Source organism: Eptatretus burgeri, chromosome 8 (genome assembly GCF_056783735.1).
Source record: "Eptatretus burgeri isolate ZD-2024b chromosome 8, Ebu_testis_v1, whole genome shotgun sequence".
Taxonomy (NCBI): domain Eukaryota; kingdom Metazoa; phylum Chordata; class Myxini; order Myxiniformes; family Myxinidae; genus Eptatretus; species Eptatretus burgeri.
Window position 1 is genome coordinate 27,497,947 of NC_140968.1, and position 26,516 is coordinate 27,524,462.

The 26,516-nt window shown below is 41.8% G+C and overlaps 1 protein-coding gene and 1 long non-coding RNA gene across 4 annotated transcripts; one reads left to right on the plus strand and one right to left on the minus strand.

Moving 5' to 3' along the window:
* Window positions 1-8,641: 8,641 nt before the first annotated feature.
* LOC147021384 (uncharacterized) lies at window positions 8,642-15,557 on the minus strand. Of its 3 annotated transcripts, XM_085891290.1 has the most exons (3): window positions 12,646-15,557; window positions 12,479-12,533; window positions 8,642-12,275 (listed from the first exon to the last, which is right to left on the minus strand). In XM_085891290.1, exon 3 carries the CDS (start codon window positions 11,233-11,235, stop codon window positions 10,267-10,269), a length of 969 nt encoding a protein of 322 aa, XP_085747416.1. In that variant the 5' UTR covers window positions 11,236-12,275; window positions 12,479-12,533; window positions 12,646-15,557; the 3' UTR covers window positions 8,642-10,266. The 3 variants fall into 3 exon arrangements, with proteins under 3 accessions (XP_085747416.1, XP_085747414.1, XP_085747415.1); XM_085891288.1 differs by having other exon boundaries at window positions 8,642-12,533; XM_085891289.1 differs by having other exon boundaries at window positions 12,479-15,557.
* Window positions 15,558-16,044: 487 nt separating this feature from the next.
* On the plus strand, window positions 16,045-18,826 carry LOC147021385 (uncharacterized). The gene is made up of 2 exons (XR_015060779.1): window positions 16,045-16,828; window positions 16,926-18,826. It is a non-coding gene; the product is annotated as an uncharacterized LOC147021385 (long non-coding RNA).
* The last annotated feature ends 7,690 nt before the right edge of the window (window positions 18,827-26,516 follow it).

A 26,516-nucleotide genomic window follows, 5' to 3' on the forward strand; every position in this document is an offset into this window, starting at 1 on the left:
ACACGTGGCTCCCTTTGGCAGGCACGACCCTCTGCCGAATCTCCCGCTATGGCACCCCCGGGCACTACACTGCCTCCGAGCCTACCAGCTCCCTAACACCGGGGAGTGCCCCCCATGGCACCTCCCCTGAAACGCACACGTGGCAGGCCGGCCTCCCGGGCCCCTTTCCGAGGGTCACCCGTGCCCACAACACTGCCCACGCGGCTAATGGCGCCCCGGGCCCCCGCACCAAGCAGGCGCACCCGTGCCCACTACTCTATCCCGGCCCCCCATGGGCCCATGGCCTACCGCGGCCGACTAGCCTGGTGCCCGGGGTACCCACTCAGCGATACTCACCTTTCGCAGCCACGCTCCCAAGCCCGTCAACAGGGCTCCTGCACCCCTCCAATTGGGCCTCGAGCCTACTTTCCCACCAACAACAAAACGACCTCCATTTTTCAATTTGACCAACCCAGCTAACTCACTCTACACTGACCCCGGGGTCCCTTGGGTGGGAGTCACTCCTCCCCCCAATCACTCATCGCACCATGCATTCCCCATTCACTCCACACACACAGACCCGCTGGCCTCACTCACTCACCATGTACTCACCTCGCAACTCACCAACTCTTCAACACACACACCGCTGAACTCTGCCATCCTTCTAACTACTTCCCCTAACTAACTCGTGCTCCCACGTCGTCCCTTAAACTAGTAGCACGTTCCTTTTAACACTACGTAGCTAAACTACGTCCCCGCTACACATTCACAAGTCTGTCACTGTCTTCAAATAAATCATTTTATTTCCCAACCTAAAGCTCACTAAATCCCTCTACCTAATCCATTCCACGGACTCCATGAGGACTTACCCCTGCCCCATGAAGTCGGTCTAACTAAGCTAACCCTTCCCCCTAACTAGTTTCCATCCTGTGCCCAGGCAAGGGGGTCTTCCACCCTTTGCCCAGGAATCCTGTGCACCCGAAAGTGAGGCTTGTTTTTCCCTTTTTTTTTTTTTCATGCCCAGCACCTGCGCGGCAACTCAGAGCTCGCGCACTTTGCACCTGTCCGTGACGTCATGCAGCTGCACGTGTTCCTCGTCCCTCCTTGGACGGTACCATCCGGCAGAGATACCCCTCCTGCCGGATTCCAACCACACGTGCAGCCATGACGTCACCGTGCGCAAAAAAAAAAACAAGCCCCACGTCTCGAGGGGTTCCCCACGCGAACACATGTGCTTTGCCCGTTGGAGCTTAACACACACGATCGCGTGGAGAACCCGTCCGGTCCAAATCCATTTACCTGCCTAAACTTTGTCCGTCCGCGGGATCGGCAAATCCACCGCGTGCGTTTCCGGACCGGGACTTCACTCTCGCAAGCGAGCACGTGGCGGTCTCGTGCGTTGCACAGCACGAACCGCGTGCTCACTACTGCTGGGTGAACCCGGCACGGTCCCCGAAACAGCTACAGCCGCTACTCGGCTTTCTTTTCTCACATGTCGCCGTCGTCGCCATTCGACCCACGCACTCCCGCGTGTTACGACGCTCACACTCCACTCCATCACATTCACACCGGGAGACGCGGCTGCGTGCTCCCGCATGCCAACCGACATCTCCCTCACATACCGCTCTCTCACACACACGGTCTCCCTTGCACTCGGCCGTTCACTCACGCATGCGGGGGCACTCACCCGCGGTGCCTCATCCACACACCGTGCCTCACCCACACACGCGGGGGCACTCACCCGCGGTTCCTCATCCACACTGGCCGTTTCATCCACACACACGGCCTCACTCACACACGGTGCCTCACCCACACACGCGGGGGCACTCACCCGCGGTGCCCCATCCACACTGGCCGTTTCATCCACACACACGGCCTCACTCACACACGGTGCCTCATCCACACACGGCGTGCTGGGAAGCACGTACTCTGGCACCATCGCCACCACACCACTCACACACGGGGTCGCTTCCACACACGGGGACACACTCACGCCTTGCACCACACACACAGGGACAACCACACTGGGGATTTGTGTCCCCACAAGGGTCTCCGGGGCCTCTATACCCCCCAAGCTCTCCGTGCACCCGTTCGCAGCACTCCTCCCTTGTGTGTCAGGTCAGGTTCGATCTGTGACCTGCTACAGGTACCATGTAAACCTGTACTAACCTGTTCCATGGTCGGGTTGTCGGCGACTAAACCGTCTCCCCCACCAGGTTTTCTGGTGAGGAGGGTGTTTGGATATGGACACCCAGCAGGATTAAAAACAAAACCTGTCAAAGGGCGGAGGAGCTCCTTGTGAGCCAACGGCCATCCATATCTAGTGCCCAACTGTGTCTGCGGACATCCTCCTGCAGTTGGGTCACTTCTTATTAGGAGGTTGGTGGCAGGATTTGCACTCCGGCCACCGTAAAACCCTTCATTCCGCAAAACGCAAAAACGCAAAAAAATCTGAAAACCCACTCCGTGGGAGTACCTCCTGTGCAGCTTCCCTTCGCAGGGCAGCTCACCGGATGACGGGATTGGGGCAAAGCCTTCGGGACCCCCAATCTTTGATAGGAGGGAAACCACGGGGTAACATCCCTGGGTCAGATTGCGGGAGAGTGTGTCGGAGTGGTGCTGAGGTGTCGTCCACCAGACGGCGGTCACCTTGGGTTAACCTGAGGCGGTCCCTTCGGGTGGGTGCCTGGAATGTCCTATCCCTAAGAGAGGATGATCACCTGTCTCTGTTATCATCTGAGCTCAAGCGTTTGGACATCGGGATTGCAGCTCTCTCTGAGGTTCGGAGACCGGATTGCGGCGAGATAATGGTGGGTGGTTACACCTACTATTGGTCTGGTCGCTCTGATGGTTACCATACCCAAGGAGTTGCTGTAGCTGTGTCCAATAAGCTGACCCCAATGATAATTGAGGTAACACCGGTCAACGAGCGTATTATGAGATTAAGGATTCGTCACTCTTTAGGTGTCATTTCCCTGGTCTCTGTTTATGCTCCGACTAAGGCGAGTGATCTCACCGTGAAGGATGCATTCTACGCCACACTCGAGTCGGTGGTTGATCAGTGCCCCAGACGAGATACACTTCTAGTCTTGGGGGATTTCAATGCATCGACTGGAACTGATAGGGATGGTTATGAGGTGTGTGTTGGTCCCCATGGGTCAGGAACTATGAACCAGAATGGCACTAAGTTCCTTGACTTTGCAAGAAGTCATGGACTTAGGGTGGCTGGTTCATGGTTTCAGCGCCCACAAGCTCATCGCTGGACTTGGTATTCCAATGCTGGCGGTGTGGCAAAGGAGATTGACCATGTCCTCATTGACGGTCGTTGGAGGATGATCCAGAACTGCAGGGTCTACCGGAGTGCTCAGTTCCTCAATACTGACCACAGGCTTGTTGTCGCAACTCTAAAGCTGCACCTTAAATCCTGGAGAATGGTACCATCCCAGCCGAGGCTGGATGTTGCCAAGCTCAGGGATGAGAGAGTAGCTGAGGAGTTTGCGAACAGGCTGAGTGGACACTTGGGGGGTCTGGGTGCTTTGGGGGGTCCTGAAGAGTTGTGGAGCACCTTCAAGACCACCGTCCTTGATGTTGCCGGTGGATGCCTTGGAGCTCACCGCAGGGCAAAGAAGAATTTTGTCTCTCAAGGGACACTGGATACCATTGACCAGAGTCGCAGGGCCAGGCTGAATGGCAGAGCTGAGCTGTTCAGGGAGCTGAGGCGTAAAACTGTACGTGCATTGAGGGTGGACAAGGAGGCCTATGTGCGAGGAATCTGTGAGGGGGTAGAGCATCACCTGTGGACAGGTGATTCTCGTCCCGCTTACAGGGGAATTCGCGCATTACGTTCATCCAAGCCCATCCCTCGGAGCACTGCAGTTAGAGCAGAGAGTGGTAGGCTCTTGACAGAGGAGTCTGAAGTGAAGGCCCGCTGGGCCGGTTACTTTGAGCGGTTGTACCAGGTTGATCCCCCAACTGTCGAGTTGGACGTCAAGGGTGTTACGATCCCTGTTGCTGACCCTCGAATCAACTGTGGTCCACCTACGCTTGTGGAAACACGGGCTGTGGTGAACCAGTTGAAACGGGGCAAAGCTCCAGGGATCTGTGGCATCAATGCCGAACTTCTCAAGGCTGGTGGAAATGCTGCACTCGTGTCGTTGCATGCAGTTTTGTGCTCTGCCTGGAACACAGGCATCATCCCAACTGACTGGAAGAGGGGCCTTGTTGTCCCTCTCTGGAAAGGGAAGGGTGATCGCCAAGACTGCAACAACTACCGAGGGGTGACGCTGCTCTCAGTGCCGGGCAAGGTCTTTGCTCGGATAATTCTCGATAGGGTTCGCCACCATCTGCTTGAGCACCAGCGTCCAGAGCAGTCAGGCTTTACACCAAAGAGGTCAATGATTGACCGTATCCTTGCTCTTCGTGTCCTTACCGAACGCAGACGAGAGTTTCGGCAGGGGCTGCTTGCAGCCTATGTTGATCTCTGAAAAGCGTTCGATTCAGTGAATCGGGATGTCCTCTGGAGGATTCTTGGTCTTCGTGGGGTGCCACCAAAACTGATCGATCTGATGTCTGAACTCTACTCTGGTACTGAGAGTGCTGTGAAGTGTGGTGGTACCATCTCTGACTTATTTCCAGTTGTTACTGGAGTTCGTCAGGGATGTGTACTTGCCCCCACACTTTTCAGCACTTGTATGGACTGGATTCTAGGGAGGATGTCGGAGAGATCAAGTTGCGGTGCGTCATTTGGGAATGTCAAGATCTCGGACCTTGACTTTGCAGATGATGCAGTCATCTTTGCGGAGACTTTAGACATCCTCTTGGGGGCCCTCGAGGTGCTGAATGAGGAGTCGGAGCCGTTGGGATTACGGGTTTCTTGGGTCAAAACTAAGATCCAGGCTTTCGGTGGCATCTTGGATGCTGCTGTCCTGTCTGTGTCTGTTTGTGGTGAGGATGTTGAGGTCGTGGAGAGATTCACTTACCTTGGCAGTGATATTCATGTCTCTGCTGGCTGCGAGTCAGAGGTCAATAGACGTCTGGGTCGGGCCTGGGGAGTCATGGATTCACTGGATCATGGGGTGTAGCGCTGCCGGTACCTGTGTGGGAGGACGAAAGTCCGAGTCTTCAGGTCCTTGGTACTTCCAGTCTTGCTCTATGGGTGCGAGACTTGGACTTTGACCAAGGATCTGAGACGGAGACTTAATTCCTTTGGTACCAGGTCTCTTCAGAGAATCCTTGGCTATCGCTGGTCGGATTTTGTGTCCAACGAGCGGTTGCTGAGAGAGACTCGGATGAGATTTGTTACCTGCATAGTCCGTGAGCGTCAGTTGCGGCTGTATGGACATGTGGCTCATTTTCCTGACTCTGATCCTGCTCACCAGATTCTCTCAGCGAGGGAGTCTCATGAGTGGAGGAGGCCAGTGGGTCGACCACGTGCCTCATGGTTGCAACAGGTTGACCATCATCTCAAGGAGATGGGGATGGGCCTGGCATCTGCCTGGGGGATGGCCAGACGGAGGCCCCTGGAGTACCGGCGGAAAGTGGACGCAGCGACGTGCTGTTCTGGCACATGCTCCCATACCTGACCTGACCTCCCCTCGACCTCGCAAAGCACGACCGAACCCACCTGGTCGTGACTTGCCTCAAGGGGGCATACTCCCTCCCCTCGTTCCTGGAGGAGGCCATCCAGCTGCTCGCACCGGGTCCCTACACGCTCCGCGAGCTCACCCCCATTGTCCTCCACTACCTCCGTGTGTGTGTGTGCGTCACTTACCCCGTCCTCACCGTGCAGTCCCTCCTCCATTTTTTTTGTCTCCCGTGTCTCTATACATTTATAAGTTTCTGTTGTCGTCACCTCGTGTCTCGTCTCACACGTTTTGGTCTCCCCATTTAATTTTTCCCTTTCGGTCATTGGCACGACCCTCGCCCAACACGTCCCCCGAATTATTTTTTTACCCGCCTCCACCGCGGGCCTGTCAGCCATTGCACCCCCTTCCAGCTCGTTTGCTCCCACACGTGAAGTCGCCATTCCCAGCTACCTGGTCACGGCCTTCATGCCCGCCTGCAGGCATCGGCCCATGTTCTGCGTCTCACCCCGCAGCTCTTTCATTTCTTCCTTCATGTTTGTTTCCATTCCGTTCATTTGCTGTGTATTTGCATCCATCTTTTCGTTCATGCCTTTCATTTCATTTGTATTTGTATCCATCTTTTCGTTCATTCCTTTCATTTCGTTTGTCATTGCCGCTAGCATGGCGCATAGCTGGGCCATGTCGGGTGCGCTTGAGTGAGCCGTTTCGGCAGGGGTTGGGGAAGGGTTTTGGTGGAGAGGGGGAGGGGAGGTGTCATACACCGCGGCCGCTGCCGCACCCATTTCGGGCTCTGGGTTCAGTTGGGCGAGTTCGTTTTCCTGTACTATTAACATTTCCTGCACCGGGATTTCATCCTGAGCCATGGATCCTACACATTCTACATCCATTTCTAATACCCCCGGCTCCCGCTCGCCTTGAGACGCCATCTTGCTTCTCGTAAAGGGTTAATTTAGCTCGCTCGTAATTTGGAGGGAATCGGGGGTCGCTTCTCTCACCCCTGGACCGATTCCCGTGAATTTAATTGGAGACAGGAGAGCCCGTTTTCCCGTTCTCCGTTACCAGTGCCGTGAGGAGGGCGATGGGTTTGTATCGCACGACCTGACACCAGTGTCGCGGATTCGCGCCCGCCGGCGTGCGGACGGCCACGTAACTCGAATCGCGGCACGTCGCCCACCGGACGGACAATCCAGTCGTGACCCTCTCGGACTAACGCCGGGAACCAGTCACGGGTGGACCTTTCGGTCTCACCGCGATCGAGCCAATCAGCCCCCGCGTGGGATAGGGTTGCTCGCCAAATTCGACCTACTTAAGTACCCACACGGAGGGTAGACCGGGCGATCGCACCTCGCCGCAGGTCGACTTCGGACACGGGCCACTTAAGCGACCCGTTCCGTACTATCGGGATAACCGAGCGGTGTTATTCGTCGGCCTCGACGGTTCGATTAATTATCGGGCGTCTTAGCCCTCGACCAACCCTTTACGTGAAGCAAGATGGGGATTCAATGAAAGAAATGACGAAGCGAAGCGGGAAAACAGTTCAATAATAAGCACATTTATTTCGCGATGAACGGAAAGCACACATATACAATTCCACCAAAAGCACATGGAAAAGAAGAAGACAAAAAGCTAATGCGACAATGCAGATCTAATACCGACTACGCGAGCACACGGCAACACTTATACAATTTTACTTCACAGACGGCGCCGACAACACATATTCCCAAAGCAAAAGAAAAGAGAACCACCCTCCAGGATGAGGGGGTAGGCGGGCCTGGGGCCGAGACCGTGTCGGGCCTACCCGTCTGATGATGAGACGCGGAGCGGCGGTGGTGCCTCAACTCCGCGGGCCTCGCGGACAGTGTCTGGTAGGGGGTGGGAAGGGGGCCCCCTTTTGTCGCACTATCTCAGCGCGGGGGGAAACAGGAGGGGGTTGCTGATGCTCGGGGAAAGGAGGATTTCACAAAATCGCGGGTCCCGCGACGAGCGTCCCCACCACGACTTCGGTCGCGCCGCCGGCCTTTCTCTCCGCAGTTCCCCGAATCCGACGCGAGCACCCCCTCGTCCGCCTTCGCCTCTCCACAGCTCCGTCCTCTTCACTCCGACTCCGCGAACTCCCAACTGCACTCTTCCTCCTGCGAACTGAACTCCCTCGACTGACGAACGCGGCCCCTTATATCCCCCGTGGCCTCGCTCCTTCATCTTTGACCCTCTGCCTCCGGCCTTTCACCTCTCTTGCTGGCTCCCCATTTGCCCGAGGAAAAGTGGGCGTGAATGCTTTTTGATCCATGAATTTGCATATAGCGACCGCCCTCCAACGCCCTGGAGGCGGGGCCAAACCGCCCCTCGCTCACCGATTGGACGGAACAAAAGTGGGCGTGAGTCGTTTTTGATCCGTTTTTCTGCGGAAAGTCCGCGATGCTTTTGAACACGCTGCTCGGTGCGCGCTCTACACGAGTCCAGCATCGGTGCCCACGAGTGGCGCGAGATGACGGTGATGCGATGGTGGTGAGTTGTGATGGTAAAGGTCGTGGCGGTTGTGGTGGTGGCGTTGTGGTTGTTGGTTGTTGTTGTGATGGCTGTTGAGACGTGGTTGGTGGTGGTAATAATGGCAGTTGGTCCAAAATAAAGATAGTAAAAGAAAAACGGCTATCCTCAAGGGTCGCAGCCCTCATGAATGACATTTATTCCCTCTAGACAACGGGTTTGGGCCTAACTACACATATACTTACCGAGATATCTCACCTAAGGGACCTGAATGGTGGTTTGCGAATTTGGTCAACCACAACAATATATATATATATATATATATATATATATATATATATATATATATATATATATATATATATATATATATATATCTATTTATATATATCTATATATATATATTTATATATATATATATATGTATATACATATATATATATATATATATGTATGTATATATATGTATATATATATATATATATATATATATATATATATATATATATATATGTATATGTATATATATGTATATATATATATATATATATATATATATATATATGTATATATATATATATGTGTGTGTATATATCAAAGAGGAAGGGGAAAAAAAAGAAAACATGGAAACCAGTGAGATTAGAAAAAGAATGGAGGTATTTCAGAAAATATATCACACTTGATGCACTGAAGAGGAAAAGAAAGAATTAACAAGTCTATTGAAAATATTGTCAAAAATAATGCCTTCAATGGTGGGGAGGAGATATAATGAGAAAGTGTTGAAGAAGAGAAAGAAGGAAAAGATTACGTAGTTGATGTTGATGTTATTGACTTTGGTTGAAGCTTTGCAATTTTTTTTCCAAAATACATGGAGAAGGGAGTGAAAGAATTTCAAAGGATACGTTATGTTTTAAAAATTAAGATGCAAATGTGTATGTTGGAAGCTAAAAATGTTCACACACTGTCAGAATTTTTCTCATAAATAAATACAATGACGGTAATTTATTGTCTCAAGTGTAAAAAGAAAACTTCGACTAAAAATATCTCATACGTGAAAAGTAAAAATAATAGAACTGTACAAAAGGGGATATGTTTGGTGTGTGCACTAAAAAGAGTGAATTCATAAATAAACATGCAGGAATTATACAAAAGTTTTCATTAGAAAGCAAGTTTACAACAACTGGGAATTCTGGGAGAATTGCACCTTCCAGGATATTCTTTTTGTGGTCCAGGAAGAAACTTGGATAAAAGATTAGATGAAGCTGACAATCCTAAACCCTGGTCCAAACAAAAAAATAGGGTTGATGAAGTGTGTATGAACCATGATATTGATTATGGGAATAGCACGACATTGGATGAAAAACACAAAGCCCACAGATAAATGTTGTTTAATTTGCCTGATATGAAATCCAACGTTGAGAGAAAAAGTTGATAGGTTTATCGTGAAGATGATAAGCACTAAATTGAAATTGCAGTTTGGTAAACAAAAAAACTGATTAAACTCTAATGTCATGAATGACATAAGCCAATAATCACAAAATTTAAAAGAAGGAAGGTTTATTCCAAAGGGGTTTATTACATATGGTCTGCTGACTTGATTGAACTCAAAAATGATAAAGAAAACAAATAAGTTTTTCACCATTATTGAGTTGAGGAGTAGATATGCATGGGTTGTTCCTTTTAATACCAAAAGAGGTAATACTCTCATGGTTGTCTTCAGTGGGATATTTAGTAAAAGTATAAGAAAACCAATGAAATGATGGACTGATGAAAGAACACAGTTCTATCACAAAATACACTGAACAACAAAATTTTTTTACTGGCGATGTGTAAAGTGATTTAGACTAATTTGGGTACGCTGATTTCAAAAATCATAACCGTTTTGCTGTATCACGTCAGGATTTTCAGTAACAGAAATATTCCCATTGCCTAGAAGTCAGGATTTCAATGAAATTTACAAAAATTCATTTATTCATTTATTTCATCATGAATGCTTCAAAATTATAGAAATTACAGAAAAACTCCACTAGAATGTAATTAAAAATGATTTAGGCATTTGGCTTTGCGTTTGTGCTGCTCTGTGTCAGTTTCACGATGCAGGAACCAGCAGAAATCGCCCATCATGTTCGGGTTGTGCCGCCCTTGGTAACGCGTCTCCATGAGTGAAATCTCTTGGTGGAATCGCTCGCCGTGCTCGTCCGAGACTGCTCCCAAGTTGTCAGGGAAGAAGTTCAGGTGCTGGTGCAGGAAATGGATTTTTAGGGACATCCTGGAGCCAAGTTTCGAACGCGTGAGCCAGTGGGACTGATGGTTTCTCGTTGCCATTGTGGAGCAAAACAGCCTTCAAGCTGTTCTTCCCCGAGTCGATGAAGAGGCGCCAGTCTGCAGGATCGTGATCACACCCAAGTTCTTTCAACAGACCGTTGATGTCACTGCAGAATGTCATCGTGTCTTCCATCTCAAAGAACTCAGCCATGTCTCTGTGACGTGCTCTGAACAAGGATATCTTGGTGTTAGGTTCAAGTAGATTCCACTGCTGCAGCCTTGATCCAAGCAGCTCTGCCTTCGCCTTTGACAGCGAGAGATCTCTTACAAGATCATTTAAGTCTCCCTGGTTCAGAAGGTGTGATTCTTGAGTGTCGGGTTCAAAAGGTTCATCATCACCATCCTCTTCACCACTGCTTACAGCTATGTTCTGATCAGCTGGAGGTGTTGGAACGGGGTTCTCGTCATCATGAGGCACAGGTTTACGAGCAGAGACGCAGTCAGCGTACTTGATGTGACCTTTATTCTTCTTGTTGAAGCCGGCGATGCTTGTGCAGCAGAAATAACAATCATCATGATGATTCTGCGGCTCACGCCATATCATGGGCACCGCAAATGGCATGCTCGCGCGCTTGCCCACCAACCACTGAGTCAAGGTTGTGTGACAGCTTGTGCAGCAGATGTGTGGTGCCCAGCTCTGTTCTTGGTCCCCCACCTTACACCCGAAGTAGTGAAAGTAGGCGGCCTTCATTTTCACTGCTGTAGATATACTTCGCTGTTGATCTTTTTTGGTATACCGACCACAGACATAACAGAAGTTGTCAGGATGATTGGTACAGGAACGCCTACTCATCTTTATCTGAAAGAAAGAAATATAACACAAGTTAACAACAATTGTATGAAATAGACATGTTAAAGACATATGTAAATTTCATTGAAATCCTGACTTCTAGGCAATGGGAATATTTCTGTTCCTGAAAATTCTGATGTGATACAGCAAAACGGTTATGATTTTTGAAATCAGCGTACCCAAATTAGTCTTAATCACTTTACACATCTCCAGTAAAAAAATTTTTTTGAAATTTGTTGTTCAGTGATATTTATGAATTTTATCAAAGATAATGGTATGACATGATACAGCACTTTTAATGAAGGAAAGGCAGTTGATATTGAGCGTTTCAATTGCACTTTGAAAGAGACTATGTAAAAAAAAAATCACTCAACTCAGTCATTCTCATTGGGTATCTCTAATTAAGGACATTGTAGATAATTACAATAATACAGTTTTCTCAACAAAAGAAAAACCAGCAGAATTATTTACCGAATTAGAATATGAAAAGGAGATTAATCTGAGAAAGCCAAAGTTTAATGTTGAGGATATCGTAAGAATATATCAGTGGAAATCACACTTTGAGAAAGGTGATACAAATAGATGGAGTAATTAATTTTTTTAATTGTTGATGTTTCAGACAGAGTTCCTTGGACTTACAAATTGTATGATTTAAAGGGAGAAGAGATTTTAGGTTCATATTATTCACAGGAATTACGAAAGACAAAGATGATAAAAAAATTTAAAAATAAATTATTGAAAAAAATTCAGTCTACCCCCTTTGTCTCTGCCCACATGCCACATGCCACATCCACATTCCACACCCACACACCACATCATCCCCCTCCCCCTGTGCACCTCTCATCCTTGTCTCACCCCCTCCCTCCACCCTCTCCCACACATACATGGGGAGGGGTGACAGGGGTGGGGAGTGCACTTTCCCTATTTTTTTTTCCTCCTTTGTCCGTTTTTTTATAATTAAGAATTCAATAATTGGAAACAAAACAAATGTAATTCATGCTTATTAAAACATACATTATATTATACATTAAAATATCTGCAGCAGATTTTATTATATAATATTGGTTTGAGTGAGAGAGTGAGTGGTCTTGAACCATCTGAGTGCTTCTCTCCTGTCAAAACACACACAGGCATTGATATTTTAATCGGTTTCAATTGTCGATAAATCCTTACTCTGACCCACCCATACATCATACATATAAATGTATTGAGAAAAGAATGTTAGTTATCTCCAGCATCCTCCATCAGCACCATCTCCAGAGCAAATTTAACATATATTAATCGGTATCGGTGAGAGAGATGACCAATTAATTGCCTTGGGTAGTTTCTGTTGGATGATTGGCACAAGAGGCGACACGTCATGTTTGATGCTGGAAGAGAACAGACACAGGTTCAAGAAAACGGACACACAGACACTGGAACACCTCTTGCATTCACATCTCATTTAACACCAGAGTGTTTTATTGTTTAAATTTAAAATACCTTTCACATAATTCTTCGGACAACGTTGAAATGTGTGAATTTGTTGGTTAAATAATGTGAGGCTTCCATCTCGGGGGGAGGTCATTGAACCAATTATTGAAATCGTTGCGAAAATTCTGATGAATGAACTGAACTTCGCTAAAAACTTCATTAAAAGTTTCCGACTGCTTGTGAAGTTCATTGGCTTCACAATTCACCTCTTCCATGAGTGAGTTTGAAATGCTGTAATGAAAAGAAAGCTAAATAATTAATCATTTACAAGGCTTTCATTAACGGTTTAATGGTGTTTTTAAAAATTCTGTCTGAAACTTACCAATGTTGTGAAATGAAATCCTTGTCCTCCACATCAGAAGGTAACTGAAAGCTTGAGTAAAACAAGTTGTCACTCATCTCCCTGTATCAAGAGCACAGATCCTGTAGAACTCTAAATCCTCTCAGCTTTAGATGAATTAAAAGGGGTATTTTAGGGAAAATTTGTATAATAATGGGTGGGGTTGAAATACAGGAAAGAGAATAATGGAGAGGAAGTCTGGGAAACCAGCCAAGATTTGGCAAGACATTTCTCAAGAGATAAAAGTGAAAATTGAATTAATGCGAAGATGTTAAGATTGGGTTGAGAATGCTACACACAAGAGGTTAGACTATGGTGGGTGTCTCTCTCACTCATAAACACACAAGTAGGATAAGAATGTTGATTTTGAGATAAAAGCTCGACAGGGAGCGAATGTGAGTGAGCAATGAGCGTCAGCGAGTGTCTGTTGAGTGGTTGTCTCACAATCAACATTCTTGACAACTAAAGGTGAGCGAACAGACAAACAAACGGAAGTGATCAACATACTTGTCAAAAAAAATTGACAAGTAACAAACACACAGACTGACAAACAGACAGACAAGCCGGTAGGCGGCGATGGATCGCCGAGCATGGAAACTATAAGATATAGAGCAAAATGGATGTCATATAGCGGATAGGGAATCACCTTAAGATTATGCATATCAAATCTCATCGAGTTCCATCTACTGATAATGACTCGGTATCCATTTGAATGAAAAGTACCGAAAATGCAGTTTGAAAACAGAAATCCCAAAAGTTTGAGGGGGTGCTGTGGGTGAACAAAGATCTAAATCGAAAATCCAGCTGGATCGTTTGTGCACAATGTATTCCAGACAATTAGTGTGAATTTTCATGACCATCCGACCATAACCCTAGGAGGAGTAGCATTTGGCGCGAAGGCACCTCCAGCTCTCGCATATTATCGATTTTTGCACTAATTGACCTTTGACCCCTGACCTAAGCGAAATCGGTCAATATGTCCTGAAGCAAAGTTGTAGTACTCATTGAGTACCATGAACCTGCAAAGTTTCATTCATATCAATGCACTCACTTGGTCGCTAGGGGGCCTTCAATTTTCGCCAATTTTCACGCATACCCTAATTGTCGGGGGGCTGCGGGTAAAGTATTCCATATCTCACTAAAACCGGAATATATTTGATAGAGCATCACCTGTAGATCATTCGTGCCAAATTTCATAACCCTACGTGGGATAATGGCTTTCGGAATTTATTTCGCGTGAACGGTACCGATTTTGAAGGTTTTTCGGTTGTTGCTCTGGAACCAAAGCGTCCCTAGCAACCATCACAATTTCCAAAGCACTAGGTCATAAGATGTACCTACCACCCGAGTTTGGTAAAAATTGGCCCACGTTTACTACCAATTATGCTGATGACAAACGAACAAACATCCAAACAAACAGACAGAATTACTGACAATAAGGGTCACCTATTTCGGCGACCCAACAGACAGACGGGTGAAAACATAACCTCCATCCACATTCGGTGGAAGGAGGTAATCGTAGGATTTGGATCTTCACCAAAATCGAATGCGTTCGTCCTTGTCACACATTCAACCTGTCCACCAAATTTCATCTGAATCCATCCATAGCTTTTTTGAGATATCCTGCTCACAGACACCGATAGGGGTAGAAACAACCTCCATTCAGCTTCGGTGGCTGAGGTAACAATGAAGAGAAACAATTCGTTTAACACATTATAACTGGGCTGACAGTATAGCCTTGAGTTATGCACATTCGCCTTTAAGCCATCTCACCTGGGTTTGAATCCAGACCCAGCTACAAACTGTTATCCTGGTGTTTCGCGGGCAGTTTAATTCATAAACATGTGTGCTGTCCCTTGGATGGACGTTAAACCGGAGTCCCATTTGCCGACATTAGTTGGACATTAAAGACCCCATGGTATCTTTCGTGAAGAGTAGATGAACTATCACCAGCTCCGTGGCCAAACTCCAAATTCCTGCCCTAATTACTGCTCGGAAGGCAACGGCAAACCACCCAGCATAACCCTTGCCAAAAAACTACTTCAGCAGTGCTGGACCTGCCTTCGAGCAGAACATCAGAATACGAATAATTGTTGTGGCGGTAAAACCCAACGAGCCATAAAAATGGCGACTTAGAACGGTTCGTCATGCTCTATGAGGCATGGGTTTTGTCTAAAATGCTAATCGTACCGCCAAATCTGTCCCTCAGAGTGATATTTATATACCGTACGGTTTTACGATCGTGCTTAAGATAAAAATTCAAACGAAACCCAGTTCATTCATGTGTGTAGTTGAGAAAAGGGGGACGTGTGAACATAGAACATAGAAACATTTTGTAGACAAACTTATTCACAATTCGGAAATACGCCCCCGGGTATTGTACGGATGGAAGAGGCTTAAGTAAACGAATCCTAAAGTAATCCTGAATGGACCCTCAAGCACACAAAAGTAGATGGACCAGGAAAAGGCCAAGACAGAAATATCAGTTACGGCCCATGTGGGCACCGTGCGGTTCTTTCCGGAGCCGATGGTTCCACAGCCCGGTCAGGCGGGAGTAGGGTAAGAATACTGATTCTGGCTCACTTTTCCCCATGTAAATGAATGGGGGATTTTCAGCGATTTATATTTTTTTTCCCTAAAAATAAACCCCCCTTTTTATCCCAAGGTATATTTATTTGTCTCCCCTTTTAACTTGGAGGTTGAACCTCATTGAATTGAACACCTGGGGGTTGAACAGCTCACTCATTGAACCTATAAAGATTTGTTCATTCTCAAATTCCTTCAATAGTTTAATTTTCTTTGCACAATAATCCCCATCTAAAATATTGACAAACAAAACATTTGAATCTTTATATTTTTTAAGATACCCCATTTGTGCCATTACGAAATGATAAACTTCTCTTAATGCTCTTGTTTGACCACCTCCTGAGCCACAGGTTATTTTTTGTTAAGCCCCGCCCACTTTTCTTTAAGCCCCGCCCACTTTTGTTAAGCCCCGCCCACTTTTCATAAGGTAATTTTTCTAAGCCACGCCCACTTTTCCTAAGCTCCGCCCACTTTTGCTAAGCTCCGCCCACTTTTCATAAGGTATTTTTTCTAAGCCACGCCCACTTTTCCTAAGCTCCGCCCACTTTTGCTAAGCTCCGCCCACTTTTCATAAGGTATTTTTTCTAAGCCACGCCCACTTTTCCTAAGCCCCGCCCACTTTTGCTAAGCCCCGCCCACTTTTCATAAGGTATTTTTTCTAAGCCACGCCCACTTTTCCTAAGCTCCGCCTACTTTTGCTAAGCCCCGCCCACTCTTACATCATTTCCAGTTCATCTCTGACTCACAAAGAAATCACTAGAAAATTACAGGATGTTATGGTTTTGAAAAATTTCCCAATGAAGGCTTGCCTAGGCTTGCCCAGGGAATTTCCAAAGGAAACCACACCCACCAGTCTTTCTCTATAAAAGCTTCAAACCCAGGCTCCATTTTAAACATTTGTTCTTGCTGGCAATGGTGTTCTGTGTGCTTGTCTCAAACTCTCTGTCTTCTATGGAACTAAACCTTCAAGTTGATGAACTGGATTCAAACCTCTTATCTATTGAGGTAAGATTTTTTATTTTCCTATTTTCAAACTTTGATTGAAGCATACTCATTTAATAATTAAATAACTTAATTAATACATTATTATTTTCTCTCACAGGAAATTGTATCTGAAAATACTGCTTTTGCTACAACTTGGGGGAAATTGTTGGCTTGGTTGAAGACCTTGAGTGGGATGACTTTGGTGTTCCTTGGAACTCTCTGTCTTCTATGGAACTAAACCTTCAAGTTGATGAACTGGATTCAAACCTCTTATCTATTGAGGTAAGATTTTTTATTTTCCTATTTTCAAACTTTGATTGAAGCATACTCATTTAATAATTAAATAACTTAATTAATACATTATTATTTTCTCTCACAGGAAATTGTGTCTGAAATACGAAATGAAAATACTGCTTTTGCTACAACTTGGGGCGAAATTGTTGGCTTGGTTGAAGACCTTATGAGCGACCAAGACCCACCGAACGAGTTCGTCCTTGATGACCCAACCAAAGAGTTATACCTTGGAGACCAGCAAAATCCTGAAAAAGAGTTTTACAGCAATAGTACTCATTGTGAGTTATCAAGACAATACCCACTGAACAAGTTATACCTTGATGAGCCAGAATACAAGTTTTACCTTGGAGACTCACAAATTTTGAAAAAATCAGTAAATGAGTTCTGCCTTGATGGTTTAAATAACTACCTTGGAGACTCAGGAAAAGGGTTTTGCCAAGATGGTTCTAAATATGGGGCCTACCTTGGAGACTCACAAATTTTGAAAAAATCAGTAAATGAGTTCTGCCTTGATGGTTTAAATAACTACCTTGGAGACTCAGGAAAAGGGTTCTGCCAAGATGGTTCTAAATATGGGGCCTACCTTGGAGACTCACAAATTTTGAAAAAATCAGTAAATGAGTTCTGCCTTGATGGTTTAAATAACTACCTTGGAGACTCAGGAAAAGGGTTCTGCCAAGATGGTTCTAAATATGGGGCCTACCTTGGAGACTCACAAATTTTGAAAAAATCAGTAAATGAGTTATCCTTAAGAGACTTTGTAAGTTGGTTTTACTTTGAATACTTGAAATGTGGGTTCTGGATTGATAACTCACAATGTGATACATATCTTGGAAACTCAACGGGAATGTGGTTATACCTTGAAGACTTGGAAAGTTGGGTTTATGTTGGACACTTGAAACTTTTTTGGGGGCTTTTATTTATTTATTTATTTATTTATTATTATTATTATTTTATTTATTTATATTTTGGAGACTTTTGGAGTTGCTATCACTCTTTGGGATCTAAACCTATCGATGTAGTTCTTTGTCGGATGGTGCTTGATGGGAGCAAGATCAAGAAAGTTCTGGGAAGAAAGTGCAGGCTTACTCCCCCTTTCTACGTCATCAAACCTGAAAGCTTTAAAAGACAGAATTGGAAGAAGAAAAAAAAAACGTAAAAATATATATATATAGGTGGAAATCTCATTTTGAAAAAGACATTGTGTTGGGCGAGGATTGAGTTGGGGTTGAGATTTTGAATGTGAGGGTTGGGGTTGAGATTTTGAATGTGAGGGTTGGGACACACACACACATACACATCAACAAACAAAAGTTAAGCCTTGACTATTCAGTTGAGGATTCTGTGTTTGGGGTTCACAGATCTAAGAACGTCCCCCTTGACACACATTATATACTGTTATACACCTCGGACTTGGCCCTCGAGTGTCCACAACGGTGTATAGTAGGAGGGAGTGAAGCGCCAACCTATTGCTCCCATTACACACACACACATACACATCAACAAACAAAAGTTAAGCCTTGACTATTCAGTTGAGGATTCTGTGTTTGGGGTTCACAGATCTAAGAACGTCCCCCTTGACACACATTATATACTGTTATACACCTCGGACTTGGCCCTCGAGTGTCCACAAAGGTGTATTATCTGCTTAGTTTTGTCTTTTGTAATTCCTGTGAATAAAATGAACCTAAAATCTCTTCCCCTTCCAAATCATATATTTTATAAGTCCAAGGAACTGTATCTATTACATCAACAATTTTAAAAAGTTCTTTCGTCCATCGTTCAGTAAAACCCTTTTCAAAATGAGATTTCCACCTATATATTCTTACGATATCACCAACTTTGAACTTAGGTTTTCTGACATTAATCTCTTTTTCATATTTTAATTTTGTAAATGTTTCTGATGGCTTCATATTCGTTGACGTGTGAATCGTGTCATTATACTTATCCACAATATCCTGAATAAAAGATGACCATTGTTGTGAACCGAGTTGTGTGAATTTTTTATATAGTCTCTCTTTTAAGGTACGATTAAAACATTCAACAACAACTGCCTTCCCTTCATTAAAGGTACTGTATAATGTAATACTGTTATTTTTTAGAAAATTCATAAATGTCTTGTTATAAAACTCTCTACCCTCATCAGTCCACAATTTCTTAGGTTTTCTCTTACTTTTATTAAATATCTGTTGAAAAGCTAACATAAGAGTATTACCTGTTTTGTTTTTAAAGGGACAACCCACGCATATCTACTCCTCAAATCAATAACGGTTAAAGCATACTTGTACCCCTTATCATTATTGAGTTCAATCAAATCAGCAGACCAGATATAATCAACTTCCTTGGAATAAACTTTCCTTCTCTGAAACTTTGTGAATATTGGTTTATGTAATTCATCAGCTAATTGCTCTTCAGTCTTAATGGCATCATTAGAGCCTATAAGTTTTTTGAATTTCCAAGTCCAAGTTTCAATTTAGCACTAATCATCTTCTTCACGATGAACCTATCAACTTTTTCTCTCAAGGTTGGATTTTGTATCAGAGACAAATTATACAACATTTCTCTATCGGCTTCATGCTTTTCTTCCAACGTTGTGGTATTCCCATAATCAATATCGTGTCTCATGCACATTTCATCAACTCTATTGATTGGTTTACTCCAGGATTTAGGATTGTCTGCCTCATCTAATCTTTTATCTAAGTTTGTGCCTGGACCACAGAAAGAATAACCTGGAAGATGTAATTCCCCTGGTATTCCAGTAGTTGTAAATTTACTTCCTGATAAAAACTTTTGTATATCTCCTCCGAGTTTGTGTTTGGAGATAAATTGATTTTTTTGAACCACACACCGAACATATACCTTTTTGTATAACCCTGTTATTTTTACTTTTAATATATGAAATATTTTTAGTATTAGTTTTCTTTTTACATTTGAGACAATAACTCATTTATTTATGAGAAAAATTTCTGCAGAGTGCAAAAACCTTTTTAGTTTCCAACATGCACATTTGAATCTTAATTTTTAAAACATAAAGAATCCTTAGAAATGCCTTCACTCTCTCCTCCATTTATTTAAGAAAAACTTGAATTAAAATACATGTCTTCTCGATGTCGATAGTCTTGTCGAAAGTATTGCAAATAGACTTTTTAATTCTTTGTATTCCTCCCTGGTGAGATAAGTTAATTTCTTTAATACCTCTATTCTTTTTTGAATCTCACTGGTTTCCATATTTTGATATTTATTCATTCTCTCTCTTTCCTCCCTCTCTCTCTTCTCTCTTTCCTCCTTCACTCTCTCCTCCTCCTCCTTTTCCTCCTCTTCCCTCTCTTCTTCAACTCCTTCCTCATCCCTTACTATACTTGAATCGTTTACACCCCATAGAATATTATACATATATTCATCAGGATTTCTTGTTATTCCTGTATCCAAAATAATTTTTTTTACAACAGGAAACCAATAAAATTTCTTTTGAATTTCTAAAAGAGCCTTACCTTTTCTTAACCTTATAATTTTTTCATTATTTAACATTCTAATTAAATCTAAAGTTGTCGGTTTATCAACATCAGCATAATGCCAATCTTTTATTGAAAATACCTCATTCTTATGTTGTAGAACATATTTATTAAAATACCGAATACCCTTTTCTTGAAGGTATGCTTGAACACAGAAATGATAATTTTCTTGAAGCCTTCTTGCTGTCATTTATGTATTAGAAATATATGTTAGAATAATATTATGGCACGAAACACCTCCCCATCTTCCCATAGTTAAATCATTTTGTATTTCCTTACTTATTATATATAATCCTGTTTTTTCTGTTTTCATGAGATAAACAAGGGCAAAACCATTATTATATTTACCCTTATTAAATTCTTTTATTTGTTGTTTACTAATCGTGGCTCCACAAAACTCATTCTCGATACCAAGTGGATAATATTCTTCCTTACGAGACTGATTTAATTGTTCCAGGTCTTCGAGGTTAATTTTAAATGACCAATTATACCCTAAATCATTCATATCATACCCCCATTGTTCTATTCTCATACAAACGATACGCCCTTCTTTATAAAAATTTATTTTAATTCGAACTGTGAATTCTGTATGACCTGGAGATAATATCAACACTTCTGTATCTTTAGAATACACAGCCGTTTTATTTAAGTATATATATTGTGATAAATCGCTTAATCTCACCAAGTCATTCGCGTCAGTCGGGCTTGGATAATTTTTTAATTTATAAGCATTTTTCATGTTAATATTTTTGTTTATATTATATTTATGTCGTTCAGCCTGTGCCTTTGTGTAATAATTTGATAAATCAATATCCAGTTCTTGAGATACACCAAAGATAGAACCATCTTTACCAACATAAGTCATTTATATTAGATTAAAAATAATATCATAAAATTTTTTATTTTTGTTGAGTTGAAATAACACATATAGACATAATTGACCACAACACTTGGAATTTAATTCTTGGACTTGAAATGTTTGATAAACACCATTCTGTAAGAATTTTATGACTTCAACAGGTGGTGGAAGACCAAAACTATCAAAATAATATTTGTCTTGACTATTAAAAATACAAACCCAATGAGAACCGTTCCCATCATTATCTTCTAAGTTCATAATAATATTCTTTGTATGTTTCGACACATTTGTTAATTCATCTCTCATACAAATAACCACATTATGAATTTTTAATTTCTTACAATATTTGGCAAGTTGTAAATTTGATGTTGTATTCTTTCCAAATTCTTTCAACCACTCATCAATGCTCATTTATTTATTAGAAAGATATAATCCATTACCTCTTTTCGTTAATTTTACACCTGCTTGTGCTATAGAAGAAAGCATATCTCCAACTAACAATCTCGCTTTATCAGGCAGACCTTCAAGTTTTTCAGCAAAATCTACAATTACACCACTTCCACTAATTTGTTTCTCCAACTCTTTGTTATGTCTTTCCAATTCTTTTTGAGCTTGGAATTGAGCCTTCCTTTCGTTGGCAGTTTTGACCGCTGTTGAAATACCACCCGTCAATGCTCCAACCGCACTTAAACCAGCAAATAAAGGAATTAGAAATGGGAGAAATCCTCCACTCGTCTCTCTTATTGAATATTTTTTCAACATTGGTTTTGTCATTTTAATTTTAAGTGAGCCAGTGTCATTCAAGATTTTAACCTGTTCTCTTGTGAGCAAAACATCAATTCTTACTGCTCCTTTTCTCTGAATTGTATTAACGTTAATCGTACAAGGCTTTTGATTTTGAACACAAGATGATAGTTTATGAAGATTGATTTGATTAACATATACCCCAGTTGGTACTTTGCCACTCATTTATTTAACAAAAAATTATGTGAGACTAATCATCACACCATTATCTGTATTAATCTGCAATTCTGTTTCTTCCAAAAGCAAACAATATGTATCAACTTCTTCACTCTCTCCTCTTTCAATGTATAGGGAAGTATCCACTCGATTAGACTTTATAGTTTCTTTTTGAGCGCTCAGGTCAAACGTATAGATTGTATACAAACTTTTAAATGCTGTCATATCCAAAATAGGTTCTTTATTTCCATTACTTTCATACACCTTTTGGTAAGACTTGTATGCTTCAGCAAAATCATTTTTTTCCCAATTAATTTCCAATCTATCTCGTGGATAAAATGTTCCATCTAGAGAAACGCGAAGTTGTTTCACCTTAGCATTATCACTCAATGCATTATTCTTATCAGTCACAGTATCACCATCTGGCTTTTTAAAAATCATCCACAGATATCGTGGCTTTCCTTCCAGAACACCCAAATTCCACGTGTAAGTAGTTTGATTGAGTTTAACGTGTTGACATCTCCTTTTGAGGTATGATACACTGAGTGGTTTTTTTGAGTTAAGTCTTCGATTCAACATCTCTTCTGTTTTAAGATTAGGAGTATATTCACTGATATACCAACTCATCTCCTCAATTACAAATTTATTCTGATCACCAAAAGCATTACCAACACCAAAAAGCAATCTATTTTCATTATCATTCCTTTGTAGTTGAAATCTAATTTTAAGACCATACAGAACTTTATCATAATCACAAAATCCAAATATACCTTTAAGAGGAACTGCCACAGTAAAACTATTTTCTGCTTTTGTATCATCATTATACATTCCTTTCCTTTGAATATATCCAGGGTCTGTGTTTGTTCCCGTTGACATATCAGGAATAAAACCTTCAACAGACCCCTTTCCCATTCTATCACTGAATGTATAGAGTGTAAATTTCATCATTTCAGATACAGCAGAGACATAATCAACCGCTTCAACTTCTTGTGTTCCAATATACAATCGCACACTATCAAACATTTTCCAGAAGAAATCATTTACAAGTGTAGCGTTTGTGTTATTCCCAGCCTTAGTGAATTTAAATTTACACAACAAGAAACTTTCGGAGAGATTCAAATAGGTTTGTTGATTATTTATTTCAAAACTTTTTGTACCATTTGTATTCCAGTCTGTTCCAGTTATTGCATTTACCTTGAAGTAATCTTCTTTTTTAGTGGTGTTTGAGATAATAATAGTATCATCCAAATCATAGATACTATCAATTGCTTCCATACTTGTATTTATTTAGGAAAAAAGATGTTAAAACTTTTGAAACCCTGATCCAAGTATTTGAATTATTTTCTGTCGTTCTTGGGGGGACAACTGAGTTTTACCTTTCTTAATTTCTTTTATTGCTTGTAATTTATGAGATTCTTTCTGAGCATCTTTTATACTCTTTACAGCACCTGCTACATTTCCCACAGCAGAAGCAGTTGAACCAATTAGGTCTTTATGTTTAAGAATAGTTGAACCAATACCCATGAGAGTATCAATTATCCCATCTCCTCTAAATTGATGTCCAACACCCCTTTGTCTCTTAGGTTTATAGTATCCTCTACCAAGATACATACCTTCACCCTTGTAGTACGGGGAAAGGAACATCCCATCCCCTGTAATTATTTTATATTTTCCCAACTCGTGCTTCCTCACAATAACCATCGTATTTATTTATTGAAAAACTTCACGTAGGTGAATTCTGATGGATATAACTTCTCCATTAAAAGAAATCACACGATTATCTTGGTCGGTTATCCTAAAATTTACTCTGTGTATGGTTTTTCCTGACACAGGTAGATAAACCAAATTTTTAGGCTCCATATTGAATTTATAACCAATTGGGGTTGAGTATGCGCTGAATGAAAATATTGTATTTGTTTTTAATCCATCATTATAAGCACCATCAATCAAATCACAGTGAATTAACACCGAATTTATTCCTGAGGATATTTGAATGACATTATCACTGTAAAACGTCCCATTAGTTTCAATCTTTTTTGAGGAGAAACCTAATAACTCTCTAAATGAATTATCAATTGTGAAATCAACCTTGTAGTTATTTTTAACTTTAATCGTTGATTTTGAAGTATGTTTTTGAATGTTTATAACAATATTTTTTGGTTCATCACCCTGTTCTTTCATAAGACGAGCAATTTCGGAAGATATTTGAGAAATCTCGTATGCTCCGGTGAGACTGTTATCGTTTTGTATCCACTTCCCGGATTATAACTAAACTTGTCATTTTTCTCGGTTATATTAAATAAGGTATTATAAGTCTCCATGGACAATAAAGATGCCTCATATTCTTTTGTTGTGTCAAGTTGTAGTGGGTATGGGAATGAAGATGTGTGGTCGCTTGTTGTGAAATTAAAACTCAGGATTGTGCTTCTCATCTTATTTAATATGAGATAAAATGTCTTTATATTGAGATTTATTAATTATTTTCATGTTCATCAACTGGTCTAAAATGGCTGATGCTTCATTAAAACAATTGTTATTTCCAGCCTTCTTACTGCCGAACAACAATAACAGTCTATTAACTAATTGCGATGGGTCATTTGGAAGAAAACTAATACCTGAACCAAGGATACTTAAAGCCTGAATAATGTGTTTCTCCTTCTCATTCTTCCTACTTTTACCAGAAAGAATAACCTTATAATTTAGAGTGTTCAGCAAATCAATATATACTCTATCATCATTATTTTCCATATCCAATGGTTTATCAATATACTTTGATTCATCCCTCACAGTTGAACCTTGCCTTCCATCTTTTGTGAGAAGAAACATTAATCTCGGAGTTAGTTTAACAGGGGTTGAGCAGAACTTAAGAACCTTAATTCATCATTAAATATCAATACCTTTTCTTGAACAAGATGAAATATTGCTGGTTGTTCTGTTGGAATGAGTCCTGCTTTGGTTTTTGAATCCGCTGAATATTCATTGTTTTGAACAGCATTCACAATATAATCAGGGGGTTGATTAATCCCTTCCAGTTGTTGAAATAAACCTTCATCATGTTCTAATTCTCCAATATGCTCTAATTCTTCCTCCGTCATTTGACTGAAATCTTTTAACATTTGGAGCTTTCTGGGAGTATATTCTACTGTGGGAACTGTGGAAACATCTTTCATTTTTTCTTGGGAAGTTTTTAAAAGTGGTTTAAAAAATTTCTCTTGTTTTTTTTCAAATGCTTCTTCGCCCGTTAGTTTCTGTCTGCGTTTCTTCTTTATGTCTTCCTGTTGTTTTACAACTTTTGAAACCAACTCTTGATGTTCCTTAAATCTTCTTGCTCTTTCTTTTGTATCCATTTATTTATTGTAAAATATCATTTAATGAATTGTAAAGATCAACAGGGAAATTTTCCTTTTCTTCATCATTCAAGTAGATGTGTTCAAATAAATCCTTTTCTTTAAATATTTCATCAAATTCTTTATTAACATTAATGCGAGTTGTAATTTCTTCTTCACTAATCCTTGCATCTCTGCTTTTCATACGTTTGTGTTGAGTTTCTTCATCAACATCAAAACCGAATGATAAAATCTTCACTCCGCTCAGATATTTAATAATTTGTCTCATTCCTTCTGGATTAGTTTCTAATATCCCAACACCACCAGATTTTAGTTTCTTTAACTCACTCTTACAATGTGAATATTTTGTTGTACCAAGAAAAACCTCCTCAAATATTTGTCCGTCATTCCTCAATCGCATATGTTCCTCCACTGAAATATAGTGATAATCTTCACCTTTTACTTCTCCAGGTCTTATTGCTCTAGTTGTTGTTGATACAATGCGTATCACGGGGTGTTTTTTAAGTAAATTTACAATATTCTCATTTGTACTACACAAGAACCTTGATTTATGAAAGTTTTTTCCAGAAGCAGATTTACCCACAAGATTTATAATAATAGTTGTCATTTATATATGTAATTGTTTATAAAACAAAAAATATATCCCTTAATATCTCATCTTGTTTCACAACAATATATTTATATTTTTCAGTCGTGTGCTTCATATAATCCTCAAATTTCTTTTTACTACATAATGTAGAACAATTATCTCTCCAAAAATTATTGATATCTATTGAATTTAACTTGAATAAAATAAAAGTATTAGCATTGTTTCTGATGGAACGACGAGGAAGTTGAAAGTACGATTGACTAAGATAAATACAATTACAAGAAGAATGTCTCCCTCTTGTGTAGTAGCTGTCCATTACCGTTTGGTTTCTCTCATTAACACAATCATCAAAGATAACGAGGTTCTTTTTCGATTTATCCAAATCTTGGGGAGACGGTATATCATCCGT

Excerpts from the sequence above, each read along its gene's own strand:
- LOC147021384 (XM_085891290.1), bottom strand. The coding sequence starts at position 11,235 with ATGTCTTTAACATGTCTATTTCATACAATTGTTGTTAACTTGTGTTAT.